We start from the raw sequence: 14,778 nt of genomic DNA, 5'->3' as shown, positions 1-14,778 counted from the left end.
ACAAACACCCAACTTGAACACATATTCATTGCATCCAAAAGCATCTTTTGTGAAGTTTTACATTTAAACAAAGAATTCTCAAATGATGAACCGAACCGGGAGTTCTCCCGCACAATGTATGTTCCCACGTCTCTAACACGATAGAGTGCTGAAAAGCAGGTGTCGCAAAACTCCGGCACCCAAAGGGTCCATGTTCAGTCCACAACAAGAGACAAATTTCATGAAATTTCTCCACTTGGCTACACGTGGAACAGAAAAGATATTATGCAGAATGTTAGCATCAGTCTCTATTCACTTTCCATGCATTTTGTTTTTCCATACAATGGAAGTATGACTGAGACTTACATTATATCCAAAAAACAAAAACATGGTAATACCATGTTACTTTGTGGTACTTCTAAACTGGCCTGGTGGACTGATCTGGGATCTTTAAAGTTAAATATCCAACAGCACTAACTTAATCATTTACTTTCCTCCAGAGGGGCATTCTCTGAGGTGTTCCTGGCAGAGGAGAAGAAGACCCAGCGACTAGTGGCCATTAAGTGCATCCCTAAGAAAGCTTTGGAGGGAAAGGAGAACAGCATTGAGAATGAGATTGCTGTGCTACATAGGTGAGAAATGACTTTCTCAAGGGCTTATACTAGCATAAGGAAGAGGAAGCTCTTTTTTCTAATTATGTTGTGATTCAAGTGATTCTATAAAAAAAAAATAGAGACCTTGGGCAATTTTATTTTTCTTTCACTCTTTTTCACCTAGCGTTTTAGTCTATATCTATAGGTGTGTAATTGATGCTTTATATGTTTTTTTACCATTCAAATGCTGCCACTGAAAATAATGGGAAATGCAGATTGGTCGCACAAGCCTGTCACCGCATAAACCTGCTGAATGAGTGGAATTGATATGAAATAATGTCTATATTATAATGTCAATACACACCTTTCAGCTGTCACATAAAGTTAAACAGACGTACATATAAACGTAATTCATGTTTTTGAAGGATTCTGATTTTAGAGTATTAATAATATTTTTTAGAAATACATGTAATCCAAATAAGGTATTTAAAAGTAATTAACTTAATTAAAAGCCAGTAACTATAATTTGATTACAAGAATGTAAAATGTAATGTGTTACACTGCATTTTAACTAATAAAGAAATTAGATTACAGTAGCTAATTACTTTGTAATAAGATTAACCTCAACACTGCTTATCGTGATCAATCAAGCTTAGACCACGATTTTCTAATAAACAAAATCTCCAAAATCTAAAAGTTTCAACCTAGTCTCATAGACTGTGTTTTACGTGCCTTGTTGTTTCACCAAGTTTCCTGATGAAATAAACTCTTGAGGGGCTAACTGTGTGTTTTATTGACTTTTAAACAAATCGCAAGTACAATGGCTGATTATTACTTCATAAACATGTATATTTTGCTCTATTACTCAAACACTGCTATGTTTTGATATTGAAACACTATTTGATATTGAAACACTTTATTTGAAAAATTATAGATTTGAACCCACATACATTTACACACTTATTCCTACATGATTAGCTTGTGCATTAGCTCAACTGATAGAGTGTTGGACATTGGACTGGGACGATCAGGATTCGAGCCCAACCAAACACACAAGCTGACACGTCACACATAAGTGCCAAAGAAGCAACACAAAATTATGTGGTTGCTTTAGAAAATATGTTTTTATTGCATTTTCTTTTGGAACACTATTGGTTAGGTTTAGGTTAAAGTTTTAGATTAGTGTGGTACGTTTTACTCATTAAAACCTCCATCTAACATCAGTGTTGTAGTCAAGACCAGCTCATCTGAGTCCAAGTCCAGTCCGAGACCAGAGTAGGTCAAGTTCAAGTCAAGACCAAGTCCTGAGAGGGCAAAGTCCGAGTTGAGAAGGAGACCAGTAAAGGCTGAGTCTAGTACAAGTGTTTTTTTAATGAATGATTAAATGTAACGTATGCATTAAAGAACTATTTACTCTAGGCACATATATCAAATAACCCTCATTTATTATATTCTTATGCTCATGTTGGTTAAACAATATTACCAGTTGAGAATAAAAATGAAATACATTACATTATGACTAGGTTAAATGAACTAATTGGTATTACAATTACAACATGTCAATGTTAACAAAATGTCAGTGGCAATACAGACTACCAGCTTCTGTATACTATTATATTCCATTAAAATCAAATAAACTTTTCTGCTTTACAAAATACAGTATTCCTGTACTATAACAAAAATAAGCCAAAAAATAAAATAAAAATGTAAATATGATAACATTTATGCAGAAAGTGAATATACACATTTATATACAATTTGTTAAGAATTTCCTCAATTGCACTACTATATTATTTATTGTAAGTCAAGTAAGCATTTCTGCTTAATTTTGCCTGCAATATTTCATTCCAGGGTACGCACAGAAACAGTTTCTTTTCTTTTTGTTTTCATTTTCAGAAACCATTAAATTCTAATGACATTGAGATAAGTATTTTTACATTTTCTTCAGTAAGTGTAGCATTCATGTAACTAATGGCTAAAATATTTCTAAAAGACAAGAGGCCATTCAGGCCAATGCATTGCAATGAACCCAGCTAGCACACGTATGTCTCAGGGATGTCTGTTTAGATCTTTTCCTCTGGAAAGCATCTAACATCTTCTAAGCATCTTAAAAAGATCAGATTTACAATCATTAACGTCTCAAAGACATTTGCGAAATGTCTTATTGACATCGAGACATACTTATTGACATATGTCTTATAGAGTTAAGAGTAAAATAAAGTAGAATAGACATCTTCCATATATAAACACACACACACTAAATAGACGTCTGGGTGTTGTACGTGTGCTTTCAGGGAAAAGAGTATAAACATATGTGTCTCGAGACATATTTTTACAGTTAATGTTCTTTTTAACTTGCCAAAAAAATTATAATTGGGGTTCTCCTGCTTGAGACGCCAAAAACACAGCGAAGCATAATGCAATGGTCAAGGACATCCATTTAGCATGTTTTAATCATTGAGATAGCAGTCCGAACTAATCGGACTGAATGGCCAGTCGATTTAGAACTTTTTGCTAACCTGTTTGGCCAATTCGCTGAAAAGAACAGCCTCAATAGAATGCTTTATTCGTGAATCGGGCATCACTAGTTCTGATTCTACACAGCAGAATGCTGGACAAATGTCGAGATCTTTGATATTGTCAGTCAAAAAGAGTTTTCAGATCAATCAAGCCTTTCACTGTATATATCTTTTTTTTAAAGAGTCTCGACTAGACTCAGGGTTAAGTCCGAGTCCACACTTGTTCAAGTACGAGTGAAGACCGAGTCAAATTGCTCACGAGTCCATGACAAGACCAAGCTAATTTTTTAAATGTTTATGGTCCTAAATGTAGGTTTTGTTTTCTTCGCGCAAAATGTAATTTAATATTTTTGTCTTGATTTGGGGTTAAATATGACCAGGACATTTTCTTGGCAGGTTTCGTGAGACTCACTCAACTATTATCAATTCAACATGACTTGAAGGCGGCATATTTATCATTAAGATATGAAAATAAGAAACCATTACTTATGCTTCAGTCGGAGCTGTGGCTTAACATGTGCTTTTACACATTTGAGCTGGGGTGCTCATGCTGGCGACATGATTTCAAATCGGCGTGAATACATTTCCTAATCATATCCCCTAACTCTCTTCCCATAATTTTCTGCCTTTGATTTTAATATGTGGCAAAATGGCTAAATTAAAAACATAATATATTCTATACATTATTTGTATAAACATTTTAGATTGATCCCTCTGATTACGAGTAAAATTATCAGACAGCATTTTGAGATCAGTGTTTGAGAACATCCAAACCTCAGTCATGAACTGTGTACAGTTACAGGCTGGATGCAACAGAGAATATGACTCTTTGTAAGGTAACATTTAGGACAAGTGTCAGTTAGGGTGCTGAAAAGTTTTTCTTTTTAGAGCCTTGAGAGTTGAAAAGCTAGTGTAAGTGCTATATGTGTGATAAAAATGTGCTATAGCCTTAGAAATCACAGAAGTGTGCTCTGTAAATGTCAAGAGTACTGGAGATAGTCCTATTTTTAGAGTCTCTGTTGCCAGGGCAACAGCACACAGAGAGGCTGAGATGGTATGGAGGTTCCCTGCAGCATTATTGTTAAGAGAGAGAGAGAGAGAGAGAGAGAGAGAGAGAGAGAGAGAGAAGAGAGCGGAGCCTAAGAGGAGGAATGGGAAGAGACAAGCACAGAGAAAGGAATTAAAAGAGAGAAAGAATTCCACCACTGGTGTGAAAACTGTAATTACAGAGAGAAGGTCAGATGGGAGATGGAATAGAATTATAAAAGCCTTATTAAAGCTATGCAGCATACTGGTGATGTTGTACAAAAGGGACTAAAAATGCAATAAATATATGGAAGGAAAGTCATGATGAATAGAGCAAAAAAAGAGTGATCCAAAGAACTTGCAAAACATTCCCACATTTCTTTAAATCCAGAAAAAAACAGGATTACACATAAAATGTTTAGTTTAACCCTGTAAAATATGTTTCATTTAATACTATTCCTTATAAACAAAACATGCAATAACACAATGCATTAGATAACACGAACAAACTATTAACAATTATGTTTATAGGTTTTTATTAATCTTGGTAGCATATAGTCATTTCAATGTTAAAATGTAGTACATTTAGAAATTAACATTAACCAACATCAATAAATGCTGTAAAAGTATTTTTCATTGTCAGTTTATATTAACTTTTGTTTTAAATAATACAGCCTTTTTGTAAAGTGTTACCAAGCATGCATTTATAAGACTTGCGGTTGTATAATTCAAGACCATTTTCAAGACTTTATTTAATATTTTGAGGTTTTATTAATTGCTGAATTTCTCTCGTTCTCTCTTTTTGTTTCAGAATAAAACATGAGAATATTGTTTCACTGGAAGACATATTTGAGAGTCAGTCACATTTGTACCTGGTCATGCAGCTGTGAGTGTTTATCTCAGCAGTGGCATATTTTTACTAAGATACCATTTTAATGACTTCTGCTCCTTTAATTGGCAGTGCCATTGAATGCATGTATTATTAAGAGGTGCTAACTGAAGTGTGTGTTGGTGTATGTGTCCACAGGGTATCTGGGGGAGAGCTGTTTGATCGGATCGTTGAAAAGGGCTTCTACACAGAGAGAGATGCCAGCAAGCTTATTTGTCAAATTTTAGATGCAGTGAAATATCTACATGATATGGGCATTGTGCACAGAGACCTGAAGGTAATGCCCAAATGCATAACGTGACACAGCTGCAGCATGAATTTAATTAAATTTTTTCTGATCTCACTAGCAAAATGTGCCACAGTAAACTAAATCCCAGTTGATTAGAAATGATTTAATGTTTGATATACAGCTATGTCGAATGGGATTTTGGAAGAGTTAGATTTAACGGTTGGCAATGCAAACTCTAGCATACTAACTGCATAATACACAATATAATGTATACTGTATACTGAAGACTATTTATTTTAATATTTATGTTAATGTATGCATTGTGCAAATATAAATCTTTCAAACAGTAAACAGTACTGTGTTGTCACATGACCTTCTCACAATGCATGCTCAAGCCAACAAGTGGCACCCAGAGTCATCTTGAATATGAATACGATTGCTTTTCATATATATATATATATATATATATATATATATATATATATATATATATATAATGTATATGTCAGTGTTCAGATTAAATAATGAGTCAAAAAAATTGTGTTGGTTCTTACTACTGCTGAAATCAAGTGCCCCCAGTGACTGAAGCCGGAAGTGTTGTTAGGAACATGTGAGCATTTCTGGGTGAAATGCCCAAAGAGTGGCACCAAAAGCGAGTTGTATTTTTAGTTGTAAATAATAATAATAATAAAGTTAACAGGAATGTATATGTTATGAACTTTTCCTAATCCCTAATCCAAACCCGAACCGTAAACATTGGTGTGAAAAAAATATTGTTGCGCGAAAATGCAACCTCAGAATCATGTTAATCATTGTTTATGTAAGTGTGACTACTTCCTGGTTTCAATGGAAATAGAACCTGTGTCTCTGAGGTTGCTCATGCAATGCGTTATCAGTAGCTGTAAAGAGAAATGTGTAAACAGTTGAATTGATGTAAAAATGTCAGTAATTCGGCTGAATTGGGTTGATTGCAGGGTACATGCAATTTCAGAAGTAACATGTAGATTTCATGTGATCACGATGGCATATAAAAATAGTCCACTAATAGCTGTGCATTAAATTCAGTAAGATTAGTTGTAATTTATTTTGCTCCCTTTCGTGGAACTTGAGCTGCGTATGATCGCTGTGGGACACCGTCCGAGTGTCACGTGGTCAGAATCACTTATTCGATCATGAAAATGTATTGGCTGATGGCGCTTAAGCAATGGCCCTTAGGGAGCCACATCACAGGCTTCATAAAGGTGCTCGCTTTTGTGCCATCGAGTCAGATTTTCTGTTCTTTAGTGCACGAATTGTCTAAGCCCATGTTTGTTTTCTAGTGACTCATTGTCGAAGCAAGGATTATTTTTCTCCCTTTTGAGTGTCAAACATGCAAGTACGTTGTTGACACAGCATAAATTTCAGAGCAATTTCAGTGTTTTTTTAAAAAAAAAAAAAAACACTGTCTCTGTTGGTAGACATTCTCCTGTCTCTCATTTTATGCTCTTGGTATGCAGGCTTAGACCTTTTCATCCATATCCGCATCACTATATAGGATTTATCTGTTGTGTTAGAGGTGCTCTCAGGTGCCCTGTTTGAGCACTTGACAAAAGTTATTGGTGAGTTTTTTACTCTTAAAATGACCCTGCTAGTGGCATTGGCATCGTTTAAGAGAGTCTGTGATTTGCATGCCCTGTCGATTAATCCCTTGTGTATGGATTTTGTGCCAGGGTGTTCAAGGGTTGTGTTAAGACCTTGTTTGGGCAATTTGCCCAAGGTTATTTCATAATTTCGCTCGCAGACTATTAATTTTCAGGCTTCCTCTCCTCCCCCATTTGAGTCAGAGGAGCATGAAATATTGCATATGTTATTCCCAGTTTGGGTGCTGCGAGTTGATGGTGACCGTACGAGTTGTTTGTGTGGTTTGGTGGCCGCAACAGAAGTGTTTCGGTGTCCAAGCAAAGGTTGTCTCATTGAATTTGTGATGCAATTTCAAGTGTTTACGGAGCTTGCAGTTTACCCTCGCCTATGGGTATTCGAGCCCATTCTACAAGGAGCATGGCATCCTCATGGGCTTTGACTAGAGGTGAGTCCTTGGAGGACATTTGTATGGTGGTAGGGTGGTCCTCTCCACATACATTTGTTAGATTTTATAATCTGGACAAGGGTTTGATTCCTGCTTCTCAGGTTCTCTGTTAGAACAGGAGTCAATTAATAATTCCTTTTATTTAGATGCTTTAGCTCACTTGTGTGCTGCTGCATGTTTGCCACACATGCTTAGACAGTTGGCAGCTACTTTTCACATGGCGTGAATGTATTTTGTTCCCATAGCGATCATACACAGCTCGAGTTCCACAAAAGGGAACGTCTCAGTTATGTACATAACCTTGGTTCCCTGTGGGGAACGAGACGCTGCGTAGCTGGCCATACCATCTAGCATCTGCATAGGATCGTGCCTTTTGCAGAAAATCGATGATGCAAGCACCTTAATGGAACCCGTGACGTGGCGTAACTTCAGCGCCATCGGCCAATAAATTGCTGTGATTATATACAGGCTTCAAACAATGTGACACTTGGGCGGTGTCCCATAGCTGTCATACACAGCGTCTCATTCCCCCCAGCGAACCAAGGTCACATACGTAACCGAGGCGATTCACTGATTTTGTTAAATTCAGTTCAATTAACTCTTTTTCTATGCAGCCAGAGAATCTGTTGTACTATAGTATGGAGGAGGACTCCAATATTATGATCAGTGACTTTGGCCTGTCTAAGATCGAGGACTCAGGAAGTGTGATGTCAACGGCCTGTGGAACGCCAGGATATGTGGGTATGAATGAGGGCTATTTATTTTTTTTATTTTCAATTCATCTGTCCTTCTTTAGCACAGTTCTGTAATCTGTCAGTTTTTCAGTCTTTTGAAATGCCACACACAGTTTCAAATGTGAATCATTTTTAAGTGCTTTGTCTCCTTCTATTTCTTTGATACTTCCCTCATTCTCCAAAAAGCTCAAAATTAAAGTGAACTGAATAGAAAAAGGATCACTGAAAGCTTCTCTTTCTTTTGCTTAATCTTTTTATCAGCTCCTGAGGTCTTGGCTCAGAAACCATACAGTAAAGCTGTGGACTGTTGGTCTATTGGAGTGATTTCTTATATTCTGTATGTGTTACTTTATCTACACTATTAGTCAAATGTTTGGGCACACCTACACATTCTACTATTATTATTTTTACACTGATAAGCCACAACATTAAAACCACCGACAGGTGAAGTGAATACATTTTTTTAACTCATTACAATAGCACCTGCCAAGGGTTGGGATATATTAGGCAGCAAGTGAACAGTCAGTTCTTAAATTTCATGGGTTGAAAGCAGGAAAAATGGGCAAGTGTCAAAAGTGCTCCAAGGAAGGATAACCGGTGAACCGGTGGCAGGGTCATGGGCACCCAAGGCTCATTGATGCATGTGGGGAGCGAAGGCTAGCACATCTGGTCCGATCCCACAGAAGAGCTACTGTAGCACAATTTGCTGAAAAACATAATGCTGGCCAAGATAGAAAGGTGTCAGAACACACAGTGCATCGCAGCTTGCTACGTATGGGGCTGTGTAGCTGCAGACTGGTCAGAGTACCCGTGCTGACCCCTGTCCACTGGCGATAGCACCTACAATGGGCACATGAGATTCAGAACTGGACCAAGGAACAATTGAAGAAGGTGGCCTGGTCCTTTATCTGGGGAAAAAATGGCAGCAGGATGCACCATGGGAAGAAGGCAGGCCGGTGGAGTCAGTGTGTTGCTCTGGCCAATGTTCTGCTTGGAAACCTTGGGTCATGGCATTCATGTGGATGTTACTTTGATACGTACCACCTACTGTGCCTAAAGATTGTTGCAAACCATGTACACCCCTTCATGGCAACGGTATTCCCTGATGGCAGTGGCCTCTTTCAGCAGGATAATGCACGCTACCACACTGCTAAAAATTTTCAGGAATGGTTTGAGCAACATGACAGACTTCAAGGTATTGACTTGGCCTCCAAATTTCACAGATATCAATCGGATTGAGCATCTATGGGATGTGCTGGACCAACAAGTCTGATCCATGGAGGTCCCACCTCACAACGTACAGGACTTAAAGGATCTGCTGCCAACGTCTTGGTGTCAGAAACCACAGGACATCTAAAGGGGTCTTGTGGAGTCCATGCCTTGGCGGGTCAGAGCTGTTTTGGGGGCACGAGGTGTACCTGCATGATATTAGGCAGGTGGTTTTAATGTTGTGGCTGACCGGTATATAGAAAAGTCATCAAATCTATTAAATAACATAAGTGGAAGTATGGGAATTATGCAGTGACCAAAAATGTGAAACAAATCAAAATGTCAAAGTTGCTGCTTTTCCTTTACTATCTAGTCCAACTCATATATAAAATGTTTTTATGAACTTTTAATGTTGTAGAGAAATAATTTGTTCTCCCCAAAAAATGTTTAAGCCTAAAAAGGAATAGTTCACCCCAAAATTTTAATTTGCACTACATTTACAGTACTCACCCTCATGCCATCCCAGATGTGCATGACTTTCTTTTTTCTGCTGAACACAAACAAAGATTTTTAGAATATTTCAACTCTGTAGGTCCTCACAATGCAAGTGAATGGGTACAAAAATGTTGAAGCTCCAATAGCACATAAAGGCAGTATAGAAGTAAAAATGACTTCAGTGGTTTAATCCAAGACTTCAGAAGTGATATGATAAGTGTGGGTGAGAAACAGATCAATATTTAAACAATTTTTAACTATCAATCTCTACTTCCACTTTCACATTCTTCTTCTTTTGTTTTTGACGATTCACATTTTCATGGATATCACCACCTACTGGGCAGGGAGTAGAATTTATAGTGAAAATTGACTTAAATATTGATCTGCTTCTCACCCTCCCCTATGATATCATTTCTGAAGTCATGGATTTAACCACTTAAGTTGTATGAATTACTTTTATGTTGTCTTTATTTACTTTTGGAGCTTCAAAATTTTGGTCTCAATTCACTTGCATTGTGAGAACCTACAGAGCTGAAATATTATTCAAAAAATCTTTTTTGTGTTCAGCAGAAGAAAAAAGTCACACATCTGGGATGGAATGAGAAAACTGTGAGATAATTTACATTTTTGGATGATCTGTCCCTTTTGATTTAAAGGCATTCACCTTTAAATCAAAAGGTTTTTAAGTTTATGAGAAACATAAATTCAATCAATTGTGTCCAAACTTTTGAAGGATACTGTTTATCATTATTATCATACAGTATGTATTTGATTTTTGCATACATATATATAATGGTGTTGAGCAGATTCACATGTGTCTGTGTAGTTTATAAAAGCAGCCTGTCTCTTTGCAGCTTATGTGGCTATCCTCCGTTTTATGACGAAAACGACACCAAGCTGTTTGAACAGATTCTAAAATCAGAGTATGAGTTTGATTCTCCATACTGGGACGACATCTCTGACTCAGGTTGTTCTTCCGTCAAGTGGGATGTTTTCATAGGATCCTGTATTAATTACAGACATTTATAAAACGGATTGTTCCAGCATTAAAATTAGCTTGGATGATCCACATTCCAAGCCATTGTAAAATAGCCAATAATATACTGTACTGATTTATTTTTTACCTATAAATGGGCTTCCTATGGTAACATAAAAATTATTGGTTTGATTCAAGTCAAGTTTAATTATTAGATCATGTAGATCAGTTAATTAAGGTAACATTTACTGGTTTCTACTTTTTACAGTGTGTATAATTATTATGGCAACTGTAAACATCTGCATTTGCCTAAAGAACTGTATTTATTGTGATTATTTTTCTTAATAAGAATAATTGTTATTTATTGAACATTAGTTCCTTTTATTATGTTGTTGTTTTTATTGGTATAAGGTTCTTGAATATTGTTTTATTACAGCCAAAGATTTCATCAGCCACTTGATGGAGAAAGACCCATTTGTGAGAAACACATGTGAGCAGGCTTTACAGCACCCCTGGTAGGATTATTTCAAAATAAGTGCTCTGCATAGTTTGGCTTCACAATTGATAATTGCAATAATATCCTTTTACTCTTTTGGTAAATTTACCAAATGTACCATTTTCCTCTTTTCACCAACATTGCATTTGTAATCCATCCCTCTCACCCCACCTCTGATTTTGAAGGATTTCTGGAGATACGGCTCTGGATAGGAACATTCACGAGTCTGTGAGCGCTCAGATCAAGAAGAACTTTGCCAAAAGTAAATGGAAGGTGAGATTCTCACTTCTTTAACCCAACAGATCTGCGTCACATTCTTCACACTTAGCTTATTTGGTATGCCAGTTTCAGAATTTCAATATGTTGTTCTGAAAACATTATGGAATAAGCTTCAAAGAACTTCAGTTTATGCCAAGTTATTCAGAAATGTTTTTGGTGAACCAAGTAAACAACATTTAGAGAATATTATGTGTTATATACAAATATATTAGATGACTTAAAGGCAGTCCCTTCCATATTAAGCTCATCATCGTGTTACAGAAAGTTTCTTGAAGATGCTTAAAGGGATAGTTTAGGGAATAGAAATTTCTCATAACATTTACTTACCCTCATGCCATCTCAAATGTGTATGACTTTCTTTCTTCAGCAGAACACAAATAAAGATTTTTAAAAGAATATGGTGACCAGAACTTTGAATCTCCAAAAGCACATCAAGGCAGCATAAACATAATCCATCAAACTCCAGTGGTTAAGTCAATTTTTCTGATCCAGATGGTTTTGGGTGAGAACAGACCAAAATGTAACTCCTTTTCACTGTACATCTTGACCACAGTCTCCTTGGCAATCAAGATTTTAAGCTCGATTACACTTCCTTAAGATCGAGGACGCTGCGCTCTGACACCAGCTTATCTGGGATATGCGAAAAAAAAGAATTTCACTGTATATGTGCAAATGTATAATGTGTGACAAAATAAAGGCTTCTCCTGTAGCGCCATCTAGCACTCTGCACATGCGTCAAGCACTAGGAAGTGTAATCGAGCATGAAATCAGAATTGTGCATAGAGACTGCAATGGGAAGCTATACAGTGAAAAATAAGTTATATTTTGGTCTGTTCTCACCCAAATCCAATTGGATATGTGCTGAAGACATGGATTAAACCACTGAAATCATAGGGGTTACTTTTATGCTGCCTTTATATGCTTTTTGGAGCTTCAAATTTTTTAAGCTTGCGTTTTCTTCTAAAAATCTTACACATCATATACATCTGGGATGGCATGAGGGTGAGTAAATAATGAGAGAATTTTCATTTTTGGGTGAACTATCCCTTTAAAACATATTTTAGAGGCATTTTATTGCTTATTTTTTGCCCTCGTAGCAAGCATTCAATGCGACAGCTGTGGTCAGACACATGCGGAGACTACAGCTGAGCACCACCCTAGAGGGGCCGAGCCAAATTACCACCACCAGCCCCTACCACAGACACCTGCTCCTACCTGCCAAAGAGCTCGACCAGGAGGAGGAAGAGGAGGAGGAAGAGCAAAGCAGTATGTTTGAGACCAGTCAGAGCCAGATTAAACAAAAAGATGGTTCTCCAATATGAATACTGTACATTGTAAATAGTTTGCGAAAGTAGAATGTGTGTCCCAAAATCAATACATATTTCCAGTGGCTTTTTTTTTTTAAGTATGCATTCATGCATGCTTTTTGGGCTAGTAGTGTCCACATCCCCACGCGAGAAGAGGAGTTTGAATTGGTTGTAATCATTTTTATAGTAGACAAATTGTGGGGATAAGCTGCCACGGCAATTTAACCTAAAAGTTAAAGGTGACATATGTCATTTTTTTCCCCACCAGCGGCACCAAAAAACATTTATTTATTTATTCCGTTTCAAACACTCACATTTTCCATTGTTCCAATGGTTGAGCCAAGGTGAGTTTTGTCGAGCCCAGTCAGGCCTTTCAAACAAAAAAAAGAATTGCAATTTAATTTGGTGCCAATAGTGGCACAAAAATTATATAGTAATAAAAGTAATAAATAATTATTTTTAAGGTAATGATTTTAGCTATATGGTTGCTCATACATGCAAACGCAAGCATTATGTGATAAGGAGAGCAGGGGTATTAAGATCTCTTTAATTTCTCCCAAACTTGGACACGTTCTTACTACATGCCGAAAAGTATGTTCTTTCCCATCACCATTTACGTACATCAAAACGATTTCTTCCCAATTGACAAAACATTTGGAAATTGGAATTTGAAGATGCCTGAATCTTTCATGCAATTGTGTATGCTAGAAATGTTCATAGGCTGTAAGATTGTGTTTTTAAAGTCACATACTGTATAATTATATTAAGATGCTCCTGTCCTGTTAATGTTTTCATGTAGAATTTTCTGTTTAGATTCTCCCAGTGCAGACGGGCGCAGAGGCAGTGCAGATCGGGATAGTCTAAGAAGCTGTGCTTACTGCTGTCGACCAACAAGCAGGATCTGAAGTAGAACTCTGAGCCGAGTGGAACCCATAGATGCACTCCTATCACACCAGTCTGACCCGGAACACAGAGCTTTCCTGGTAGCATGCGCTAGATGGAGCTAGTGCTGATGGTGGAAAGCTCAAATTAGAAAGGAAAAGACATCGGGTATATCATTGACAGATAAGTAACTCATCCAGGGCCACGTACACACTGCAAAGTTTTGGGAGTGACAACCACATTTAATTGTGATAGGAATCCCCTAAAATCCCCCTTTGTCTTGTTTGACACTAGCTATTTTTGTCTGGAGAGGTATTAACATTCCCATCGGAAGAAACACCATTTTATTTGTGTTTTTTAAAGACCCTATGAAATAGGGAAGACAAATACCTTATTCGGAAAGGCATGAATAATGACTTCAAAACGAATAACAAATTCATCTGAATAATAGAAAAATGTATTCGGAAGACTGATCATCCAACGAGTACAAGTATAAAGCAATATTTTAAATAATCGAAAGAGTATGTGAAGCCAATATTACTAAAGTGTAAACCTTATGAATGAAAACGCGTCGGATGGCCACGGTCTCGACTCCATTTGCAGTCTCTGTTTAATGTGCGCGTCTCAGAAATGTAAGCTTGTCAAGAGTAACATTAATTAAGGTTCTGTAACATACACATTTCCCACTACTTGAAATGACTGTTTACACATTAACGCAAAATGTTTCACACAATTCACACTGTGGCAGGGCGGGGCCGGTTTGTGATGCTCCACACCCGGCCCCTAATCAGGCTAATCAAGCCTCAGAGAGGGATAAAGGCCGACTGGAAGCTGCAGTGCGAGAGAGAGAGAGAGAGAGAGAGAGAGAGATTTACGGGCAGCTGTCCAACACATTTGTGTGTTTGTCTTTTTGTATAAGTTCCTTCTTAAAATATTATTTATTGTCAAGCCGGTTCTCACCGCCTCCTTTCCGGATTTAGGCGGGAACCGGCTTGACAATATAAATAATAGTTTTAAAATAAAACTCTCTGAGGCTTGATTAGCCTGATTAGGGGCCAGGTGTGCAGCATTACGACCCAGACCCTCACTCCGCCATGCAA

The 14,778-nt window shown here is 37.3% G+C and overlaps 1 protein-coding gene across 2 annotated transcripts in view; it reads left to right on the top strand.

The window, feature by feature from the left end:
* Positions 1-14,525, top strand: part of LOC127654364 (calcium/calmodulin-dependent protein kinase type 1-like) — a 29,352-nt gene extending 14,827 nt beyond the window's left edge. Inside the window, exons 3-12 of one of the 2 annotated variants that reach the window (XM_052141503.1) lie at positions 480-611; positions 4,929-5,003; positions 5,145-5,283; positions 7,915-8,041; positions 8,296-8,371; positions 10,593-10,705; positions 11,151-11,229; positions 11,396-11,483; positions 12,587-12,755; positions 13,610-14,525. In XM_052141503.1, the coding sequence (XP_051997463.1) occupies positions 480-611; positions 4,929-5,003; positions 5,145-5,283; positions 7,915-8,041; positions 8,296-8,371; positions 10,593-10,705; positions 11,151-11,229; positions 11,396-11,483; positions 12,587-12,755; positions 13,610-13,701 (1,090 nt within the window). In that variant the 3' untranslated portion in view covers positions 13,702-14,525. The remainder of the gene's footprint in view (positions 1-479; positions 612-4,928; positions 5,004-5,144; positions 5,284-7,914; positions 8,042-8,295; positions 8,372-10,592; positions 10,706-11,150; positions 11,230-11,395; positions 11,484-12,586; positions 12,756-13,609) is intronic. The other variant, XM_052141504.1, reaches the window with a different exon arrangement.
* The last annotated feature ends 253 nt before the right edge of the window (positions 14,526-14,778 follow it).

The sequence above is a fragment of the Xyrauchen texanus genome, chromosome 13 (assembly GCF_025860055.1).
Source record: "Xyrauchen texanus isolate HMW12.3.18 chromosome 13, RBS_HiC_50CHRs, whole genome shotgun sequence".
NCBI lineage: Eukaryota > Metazoa > Chordata > Actinopteri > Cypriniformes > Catostomidae > Xyrauchen > Xyrauchen texanus.
Note: the sequence above shows the minus strand (reverse complement) of the source record. Positions and strands in the feature narration are given on the sequence as shown.